This window comes from Olea europaea, chromosome 1 (assembly GCF_002742605.1).
Source record: "Olea europaea var. sylvestris chromosome 1, O_europaea_v1, whole genome shotgun sequence".
Lineage (NCBI taxonomy): Eukaryota > Viridiplantae > Streptophyta > Magnoliopsida > Lamiales > Oleaceae > Olea > Olea europaea.
The window spans coordinates 14975886-14986777 of record NC_036237.1 but is presented as its reverse complement, the minus strand read 5'-3'; the positions used below and the strand labels follow the sequence as shown (position 1 = coordinate 14986777).

The following is a 10892-nucleotide window of genomic DNA, read 5'->3' as shown; positions in this document are numbered from 1 at the left end:
TCGCTAAAATGAAAAAAAAAATAAAAATCATTTTCTAACAAAATCTATTTGCCCTACCCATTTCCCCGTCATTAACCATTTGCAAAACATATTCTCCCCCAAAATCCTTCGACGCTGCCGACAAATAGAACGACGGGTAAACCAAATCGATGACGCCACTGACATCGACGCCGGAGATGACACAACGAAGAATCCCACGTTGTTATCCCATCATTTGTGGTGGACCCTAAACCCAGCTATTATAGAGATGAAGACGAAATGGAAGTAGGCAATCTAACGACGTCAACATCACGAGTAACTATTCTTCTTAATCTTCATATGGTGGTGATGCGAGTTCTTTTTCCATAAGAACATGAGAGTGTGAGCTGGTCTTACTTCATGGGATTGGGTTGCACATTCACCTACTAAAATCAAAGAAAATACAAATGTGGGCTTGGGGATAAAGTTAAGTTGATTGATATACAATTTGTTGAGGGTACGGAGACAATGTGATTTAGAAATGGCGATAATCATTTGGCAGATGAGGGGCTGTTCTATAGGTACAAATTGTTTGGTGTTAGACAATGTTGTTTGGTGTCAATGGCAATAATCATTAATAATATTGTTCCTTTGGTGTTAAACAATATACAACAAGAATTCAGAAAAATATGAATAGGCAAATGAAGAGCACAAGAAGTTAATTACTCATGTGGAAATACCAATTATATTTGTTAACAATTATATACATTTGTCTTGGCAATTGATTATGGTTTTTTGTTCGTAAATACAGGATATCTAGAAATTTATCATCCGAAGACGACGATTCGAAGGATAATAACTTGGAGGTAGAGATTGAGATTATTGTGCCTCATGTTGGAACAAAATTTAACAATGAAAATGAGGTATTTGAATTTTATAAGAACTATGCATTCCAAATTGATTTTCCCGTTAGAAAAAGGAATTCGAAGAAAGGTGATGATTGGGTTGTATGTTATGTATCTTTCACGTGCAGCAAGAAGGCCGTTAAACGAGTTGTATCAATGCTTGTCTGAAGCCTCAACCAACCATCCAAACTGGGTGTAAAGCAAGATTGACAGCATGTCTGAACTAAATGGAAAGTGGTGTATTGACACTGTTAACCTAGAGCACAATCATAGAACAAGCCCATCAAAATTAAGGTTGTATCGATGCAATCGCGAAATAAGCGCACGCATGAAACGACAGCTCGAAATAAATGGCACTGCTGGTATACCGTTGTACAAGAGTTTTAACTCAGTAGTAGTTGAGACTGGCAGTTATGGCAATATAACTTGTGTTGAGAAAGACTGCAGAAATTTCATTGACAAAGTTCATCACTTACGACTCGATGAAGGAGATGCTGTAGCTATCAAGTATATTTCTTGAAGATGCAAACAAGAAGTCTTGGTTTCTACTTTAGTATAGACTTGGATGATGAGGCCCATCTAAAGAACGTCGTTTGGGCAGATAATATATGTGTAGAAGCATGTAAGGAGTTTGGCGACGTAGTGACATTTGACATCATATATTTGACTAACAAGTATGATATGCCATTCGCTCATTCTGTTGGAGTGAATCATCATGGGCAATCAACTCTCCTTGGATGTGGATTGATTTTGAATGAAGATACAACAACCTTCATATGGCTTTTCAGGACATGGCAGCAATGTAGCGATAAAGCTCCAAGTGGAATTATCACGAATCAAGATCGAGCTATGCAAAATGCAATTGACATTGTCTTTTCGAATACAAGGCATAGATGGTGTTTATGGCATATTTTGAAAAAGTTACTAGAGAAATTTGGCAATCATAGACACAAAGCTTTTATCCTTTCTATAGTGCACGGGTTAATATACGATGTACAGGGATGTGAGGAGTTTGAGCAAGGTTGGAATAAGATGCTCGAAGAGAATGAATTACTAGAAAATGATTGGTTAATTGGTCTGTACAATGAGAGACGTCGATGGGTACCATGTTTTTTCAAAACATCATTTTGGGCAGGGAATGTCAAAAACTCGACGAAGTGATAGCATTAATGCATTTTTTTATGGTTATGTTCATTCTAAAACATGCCTTAACCAGTTTATAGAGCAGTACAAGCATGCATTGAGAAGTAAAGTGGAGAAGGAATTTCAAGTTGATTTCAAATCATCATTATCACAAATGGTTCCATGTGCGACAACGTATGCAACGGAGAAGCAATTCCAATCGCTATACACAATCGTAAATTTAGGGAGTTCTAGGAACAGTTTACTGGAAAGGTATATTGTGAAGTCCTATATGCCCATGGTTTATACTTACATATTATTTACGAAGGGTGTAAGGACATCATCTGGAATGAATTTATGGTCCCAAAAATATTTAAAGTCTCGTTCCGTAGGGAGGATTGTGAATTCTATTGCAGTTGTCATTTATTCAAGTTTAGAGGAATCGTTTGCAAGCACACAATCACAGTTTTCCTCTAAAATCAAGTACAAACATTTTGAGATAAGTATATATTGATGAGGTGGAAGAGAGATGTCAACAGACCGTACATGAGAGTTCTAATCAATTATGATAGTTGGATTCACACTCCTGACCAAGTTAGATATGAGCAAATGTGCACTGCCTGTACAAAGTTAGCTGACCTGGTAGCCCATGACGAACAACGGTGAAATGGATTAGATTGAATTCCTAACAATGGAGTCATCCATGTTAAAATCTAGTAATGTGGGATCTCAATGCCTCGAAGCAGATAAGCTAGTTAGCGGAGACATCTTGGACCCAAAATATTCTAAATGCAAAGAAGCTTCCAAAAAACTCCAATGAAAAGGAAACCTCGAAAGTAGTTCCAAAAAATCAAAAACCTCTATACCGGTGCCAACCAACTCAAACACCTCAAGAAGGCATGTTGATAATGATTCATCGTCAGTCAATTTCAAGGTGACATGCTTTATTTTGACACAACAACATATTTTGTTGATTTCATATGTGGGCCACTTTATGCAGTATTATCATTTTATTTTTTGCAGGAAGTTCAAACAACCACCACAACATTTCTGTCTGACTCGTCAACATCTCGGCACACAAGAGCATTGTCAGCAATCATTGACATGCAAGCTACGGTTCTTATGTTGATTGGTTTGAAATCATTACCACTTTGGTTTATTGTAAATGTGGTTGTGCGAGTAAATGGTATGCTGGAAATGTGGTTTGTAATTGTAGCATGTTGGATGCTTTTTGTCAACTTTATTGAAATATGTTATTATTTGCAGTAATGAATTTATCTTTAGTTCATTTCTCTCTTGAAGTCTTATGTTTGAAGATGGTTTATCATTGAGGTGATATGGTTTGAAGCTTCATTTCATAGAGCAACAAATATGTTGCTAGTTTGAAAATATGTTTTCATATAATTTGGTTTGGGCACATTCAATAAATGCAAGTAGATGTACTGGACAAGAAATATTGATTTTGGTTGGTATCTTCATATTCTTATGCAAAAGCCAATCTTTATGGAACTGTGATTTGTAAATATAGAAATGAAGGCTTAAGCAAATAGATTACCATCGTCAGTAACCTTACTAGTTGCGCTAGCAACTTGTTTCACAAGATCTGCACCAATATTTTTTGCCTTATCCATAAAATTGATGCTTTTGGCTACTGTGACACCATCCTTGGTGACCTTGGGATTTCCATGGCTTTGCTCAATAATGACATTGTGCCCTTGCAACAATTGTGAAGAAGAAGAGCCACTTAGCCTCAAGCCCTTTGTTAAGATGTCGTTACAAAAATCGTGAACAAGCATCATAAAATAGCAGTCACTACAAATCCGGAACAATTCACTTGGAGACTCAAAAGAATTTTAGAACTTAAAATATATTTACCTAATTATATATAACCAGCACCCACCATTTAATTGGGGTACCCACACACAACTACAAGTATCAAAATAGCCAAAAATATTTGAAGTTAATGTTCACTAATATTTTCTGGCATATTTTTCTTACACTCTTCAAGTTAGAGTTTGTTCGTGCATTATAATGTTAATAGAAGTAAAGAGAAAGGAGGGTTGTAAACGCCTAGTTACCTTTGGTCCCATTGTCACCCTTACAGCTTCGGCAAGTTCATTAACACCAGATAGCATTGCAGCCCGAGCCCCAATACCAAAATTAGTATCCTTAGCAACATAATTTTTGCTAGATAAAACCCGAATACCTACCTGTATGTTCTCATTCCATTCACCAAAAATAAAACATAATGCACCCTCTATATATACCCACAAAATCAACTAATTTAGTAACTGGTTCTGTTCTAGATAGGGAATGCCGCAAACACAGAACAATCACAATTCATTCGATAAAAATTGCGCAAAAATAGTAAGCTTCCTTGAGTACATAGTTTTTTTCCCCTAATTAAACAAGTGAATACAGACTACGAGACAACAAACGTTACGACAATTCGATTACATCCAAATTCAACACCACATCTAATGTAATATCATCACATTATATCAACAATACACGATTTAATTTACACCCTTTTTTTCGCTTTCTCCTCGTCATCCAGATCTCGTTTTCCTTGAGTTATGTTGAGGAAAATCTCCAAATAGTAATTTTCGTCGGCTATATTAGCACATTTTTGGAACACAATTGACATGTCAATAGTTGGATCGTTGAACTTAATTCACCTTCGTAATGCACTAACTCGTTGTCATATGGCGAAACATCACACCACTTAAAATGCCTATAGTAACAAGTACAACAATGGATCATCAGTCCTTTGTTTGCACTATTTTTTTCCACCTCCATCCACTTCACAAACCCCTCACTACATTTTGGGCATCTTCTCTTTCTGGAACATTCCAACGAGCGATTCGGCTGTTTGCAACTATGGCATATACCTCTGTTCCTTCCTGCCCTGGAGCAAACTTTAGCATACAGTGCAATTCAACAGGCCCAAAGTCAGATTCGAACTCCATAAAATAGAGAGTAAGTGCAATTGAACAAGAAAATGTGCACACGGAAGATGGAGAAAAGTATTGTAAATGTGGTTGTGCGAGTAAATGGTATGCTGGAAATGTGGTTTGTAATTGTAGCATGTTGGATGCTTTTTGTCAACTTTATTGAAATATGTTATTATTTGCAGTAATGAATTTATCTTTAGTTCATTTCTCTCTTGAAGTCTTATGTTTGAAGATGGTTTATCATTGAGGTGATATGGTTTGAAGCTTCATTTCATAGAGCAACAAATATGTTGCTAGTTTGAAAATATGTTTTCATATAATTTGGTTTGGGCACATTCAATAAATGCAAGTAGATGTACTGGACAAGAAATATTGATTTTGGTTGGTATCTTCATATTCTTATGCAAAAGCCAATCTTTATGGAACTGTGATTTGTAAATATAGAAATGAAGGCTTAAGCAAATAGATTACCATCGTCAGTAACCTTACTAGTTGCGCTAGCAACTTGTTTCACAAGATCTGCACCAATATTTTTTGCCTTATCCATAAAATTGATGCTTTTGGCTACTGTGACACCATCCTTGGTGACCTTGGGATTTCCATGGCTTTGCTCAATAATGACATTGTGCCCTTGCAACAATTGTGAAGAAGAAGAGCCACTTAGCCTCAAGCCCTTTGTTAAGATGTCGTTACAAAAATCGTGAACAAGCATCATAAAATAGCAGTCACTACAAATCCGGAACAATTCACTTGGAGACTCAAAAGAATTTTAGAACTTAAAATATATTTACCTAATTATATATAACCAGCACCCACCATTTAATTGGGGTACCCACACACAACTACAAGTATCAAAATAGCCAAAAATATTTGAAGTTAATGTTCACTAATATTTTCTGGCATATTTTTCTTACACTCTTCAAGTTAGAGTTTGTTCGTGCATTATAATGTTAATAGAAGTAAAGAGAAAGGAGGGTTGTAAACGCCTAGTTATCTTTGGTCCCATTGTCACCCTTACAGCTTCGGCAAGTTCATTAACACCAGATAGCATTGCAGCCCGAGCCCCAATACCAAAATTAGTATCCTTAGCAACATAATTTTTGCTAGATAAAACCCGAATACCTACCTGTATGTTCTCATTCCATTCACCAAAAATAAAACATAATGCACCCTCTATATATACCCACAAAATCAACTAATTTAGTAACTGGTTCTGTTCTAGATAGGGAATGCCGCAAACACAGAACAATCACAATTCATTCGATAAAAATTGCGCAAAAATAGTAAGCTTCCTTGAGTACATAGTTTTTTTCCCCTAATTAAACAAGTGAATACAGACTACGAGACAACAAACGTTACGACAATTCGATTACATCCAAATTCAACACCACATCTAATGTAATATCGTCACATTATATCAACAATACACGATTTAATTTACACCCTTTTTTTCGCTTTCTCCTCGTCATCCAGATCTCGTTTTCCTTGAGTTATGTTGAGGAAAATCTCCAAATAGTAATTTTCGTCGGCTATATTAGCACATTTTTGGAACACAATTGACATGTCAATAGTTGGATCGTTGAACTTAATTCACCTTCGTAATGCACTAACTCGTTGTCATATGGCGAAACATCACACCACTTAAAATGCCTATAGTAACAAGTACAACAATGGATCATCAGTCCTTTGTTTGCACTATTTTTTTCCACCTCCATCCACTTCACAAACCCCTCACTACATTTTGGGCATCTTCTCTTTCTGGAACATTCCAACGAGCGATTCGGCTGTTTGCAACTATGGCATATACCTCTGTTCCTTCCTGCCCTGGAGCAAACTTTAGCATACAGTGCAATTCAACAGGCCCAAAGTCAGATTCGAACTCCATAAAATAGAGAGTAAGTGCAATTGAACAAGAAAATGTGCACACGGAAGATGGAGAAAAATTGAAATCTTGACAATAGTAGAATATAAAACACTCCAAAGACGAAAGATAGATACGTTGATTTAATGCATACACAGGTCAATATCTACACATTTTACGAATTAGGTAAATTACTAATAGGATGTTTCCTTAAGCTATGTTTAAGAGGTTAACATGACCAGAGACCCGCACCGTAGATTTGGAGAAATTCCAAATACCCATACCGTGGATTTAGAGAATTTTAGATGGTAGCAGTTGAAATCTTGACAATAGTAGAATATAAAACACTCCAAAGACGAAAGATAGATACGTTGATTTAATGCATACACAGGTCAATATCTACACATTTTACGAATTAGGTAAATTACTAATAGGATGTTTCCTTAAGCTATGTTTAAGAGGTTAACATGACCAGAGACCCGCACCGTAGATTTGGAGAAATTCCAAATACCCATACCGTGGATTTAGAGAATTTTAGATGGTAGCACCGGCGGTTTGGATAATTTCAGACGGCAACACCGACGGTTTGTAGAGACGACAGCACCGACGGTCTGGAGAATTTCAGATGGCAGCACCAGAAACTGAGAGAGACCGTAGTGAGATAAATAAGAGTGGTTGGGAAATAAGAGAGATGGTAGTGACAGCTATTATGATTGGTTGGATGGATAATAAATGATGGGAGAGAAAGATAATGGGTCTGACCATTTACCAGTTTTTTTGCATTCAAAATATTGCCACGTTCCAATGCTGTAACAAAATATGCCATGGCTGATATACAAATAGAATTTTCCTTTACAAATAACTAGTAAAATGTCATGCGGATATCCAATTCCAAGTCAACTCTGAACAAAATCTGCAGTGTCATGAAAGATTTACTTTGTGGAATGCTTCCTTCTAGTTAGCAGAGTGATAATTCATGTGAACTAATCAAAATTTTCTTCAAACCATGACTTTCTTTCAAATTTTTCTCTTCACCTATGTTCTTAGCAGTTCTCCAATCTTCACAACTTCCCAGCCTTTTGATTATCCAACAGCAACACTTTCAACTTCATGGATCAACAGCGTCTCTGCAAATCATTCTATAGATTTTACAGATGGCTCAACAATAAGGGCCATCCTTCTGAGGGGAACGTTTGGTCCAAGATATGCCTGTGGGTTCTACTGCAAAGGGAATTGTGAAACTTATCTCTTTGCCATTTTTATTGTTCAAACGAACAGTGGTGGAGGTATTACTTCTCCCAGCATAGGATTCCCGCAGGTTGTCTGGTCTGCTAATCCAAACAATCCAGTTCGAATCAATTCAACTCTGCAGCTCACATATAATGGCGATTTGGTCTTGAAAGATGTTGATGGCACTTTGGCATGGTCTACAAACACTGCAAGGAGGTCTGTCGCTGGCTTAAATTTGACCGAAATGGGAAACCTTATTCTATTCGATGAAAATGAATCTGTGGTTTGGCAGTCGTTTGATCATCATACTGATTGTTTGGTTCCAGGACAGAGATTGAAATCAGGGCAGAATTTAACAGCTAGTGTTTCATCATCTAATTGGACTCAAGGAGGTATTTATTTGTCCATGACTAATCAGGGTTTAATTGCATCTATAAGATCTAATCCTCCTCAAGTCTATTTTGAATATGGGATTACTAATGTTAAACTAAGTTATGCTATGTTTATAAATGGAAGTCTGGATTTATATACGAACTCTACAGAGACCAGTCCCTTGGCCAAGATTGACATTCCTCCAGCCAGTTCAGCCCAGTACATTAAATTGGATTATGATGGGCATCTTAAAATTTTTGAATGGCTGACAGGATGGAAGGAGGTGGCTGACATTACTACAGGTTATCTTGGTGAATGTAACTACCCAATGGTTTGTGGAGAAAATGGAATTTGCTCAAATGGGCAGTGTAGTTGTCCCACATCGACCACGGATTCAGCAAACTATTTTAAGCTGATTGATGGTAGGCAACCTAATCTTGGTTGTTCTCAAGTCATCCCTCTTACTTGTGATGCTTCAAAATTTCACAAGTTTTTAGATCTTGATGAAGCCACTTATTTCACCTTCACTGCAGACATTAGTAGTACAAACATTAATCGTTGTAAAGAAGCATGTTTAAAAAACTGTTCCTGTAAAGCTGCGATTTTTCGTTATGGCTCAAACTCTTTTGATGGGGACTGCTATTTACCATCTCAGATATTTTCACTGATGAACAATGAGAAGGACAAGAGCCATTACAATTCCACTATATCTATCAAAGTGCAGGTTCCTCCGAGTGCAATACCGCCTTCAGTAGATTTGTCTCCTGCCTCTGCTACCAAGGGAAAGAAGAGTCCTCTTGGCGCTATATTAGGATCCGGTATAGGAATTTTATTGGCAACTGTTGCAATTGGAATTTTAGTTTTCATTATCTGGAAGAAAAGAAAAAATCTAAGGGAAGAAATAGAGGAGGACTTTTTAGATCAACTACCTGGAATGCCAACCAGATTTTCATTTGAAGACTTAAAAAATGCCACAGAGAACTTCAATAAAAAGCTTGGTGAGGGAGGATTTGGTTCAGTATTTCAGGGAACTCTAAAGGATGGCACTGAAATCGCAGTTAAATGTCTTGATGAAATGGGGCAAGTTAAAAAATCCTTTCTAGCTGAGGTTGAAACTATTGGTAGCATTCACCACGTCAACTTGGTTAGGCTAATTGGATTCTGTGCTGATAAATCTCATAGGCATTTAGTTTATGAGTATATGAAGAATGGATCGCTAGATAAATGGATATACGGAAGAACCACTGCAACTCCTCTTGATTGGAAACGCAGAAAAAAGATCATTCTTGACATAGCAAGGGGATTATCCTACCTCCATGAAGAGTGCAGGCAAAAAATTGTTCATTTGGATATCAAGCCCCAGAACATTCTTCTTGATGAGAATTTTAATGCTAAATTGTCTGATTTTGGACTTTCTAAACTGATAGATAGGAACCAAAGCCAAGTTGTGACCAACATGAGAGGTACTCCCGGCTATCTTGCTCCTGAATGGCTAAGTTCAGTCATAACAGAGAAAGTAGACGTTTATAGCTTTGGTATTGTGATCCTCGAAATTTTGTGTGGTAGGAGAAATTTTGAAAAATCCGAGCCTGAGGAGGAAAGACATTTACTGAGTCTTTTCAAGACAAAAGCACAGAATGGACAATGGTTAGATTTGATTGACAAACACTCCGAAGATATGCAGTCTCATGGAGGAGAAGTTGTGGAGATGATGCAGGTTGCTGTTTGGTGTTTACAAGGTTATTATGCCAACAGACCTTCAATGTCAACGGTGATCAAGGTCTTGGAGGGTGTTAAAGATGTTGAGAAAGATTTAGACTATAACTTCGTGAGCCCAGAGATTGCAACAAACAGAATCCCAGAAGTTGATTCTCGAGATGCAACTCCATTGCTCCCTTCAACTCTATCAGGACCACGGTGAATCATGAAATTCTTGTAGCTTTCAATGTAGTAATGCAATGTCTTATCCCGCTAATCTCGTGGAAGTTAATTTCCTGCCTAGTTTTCTGCAAAACTCAAGAATAAGAGTTGCTCATTTTCCTCGTAAGTGTTTACTCTGACCTTCAAATTGTTCCTGGATTTCTCAAGTTTGTAGCTGTTATATACAAGTTATGAGACTCGATTTTTATCCAAGTCTAGTGTAAAAAATAATCTTACTCAACTGGTTGCCACATATATTCATTATCGATTTAACAGCTAACACTTGATCACTGCATTTGAAATCATTAGATAAGAAAGAATATACAGATTCTTGCACAGGTTTAAAATGCTGGTTTGGATGTCAAGCGTCATGTGTAAAAGACCAATACAAAGACAACATTATAAAACTCAAGCACTTTTACTTTCTCATGCTTATGGTAGGTTCTCAAAAATGGGCATTCATCATATCTGCTGCAAACATGCCATATATAATTGATATCTTGAAAATCTCGAAAATATGAATTCATGATTATCTTCTTGAGAAAATTTAGACCGATTTTACAAGAAAAG

The 10892-nt window shown here is 36.9% G+C and overlaps 1 protein-coding gene and 1 long non-coding RNA gene across 2 annotated transcripts; one reads left to right on the top strand and one right to left on the bottom strand.

The window, feature by feature from the left end:
• Window positions 1-6176: 6176 nt before the first annotated feature.
• On the bottom strand, window positions 6177-7114 carry LOC111395270. Its single transcript, XR_002702792.1, has 2 exons — window positions 7085-7114; window positions 6177-6773 (listed from the first exon to the last, which is right to left on the bottom strand). It is a non-coding gene; the product is annotated as an uncharacterized LOC111395270 (long non-coding RNA).
• Window positions 7115-7318: 204 nt separating this feature from the next.
• On the top strand, window positions 7319-10558 carry LOC111395265 (G-type lectin S-receptor-like serine/threonine-protein kinase SD2-5). The gene has a single exon (XM_023021254.1). It carries the CDS (start codon window positions 7807-7809, stop codon window positions 10321-10323), a length of 2517 nt encoding a protein of 838 aa, XP_022877022.1. The 5' UTR covers window positions 7319-7806; the 3' UTR covers window positions 10324-10558.
• The last annotated feature ends 334 nt before the right edge of the window (window positions 10559-10892 follow it).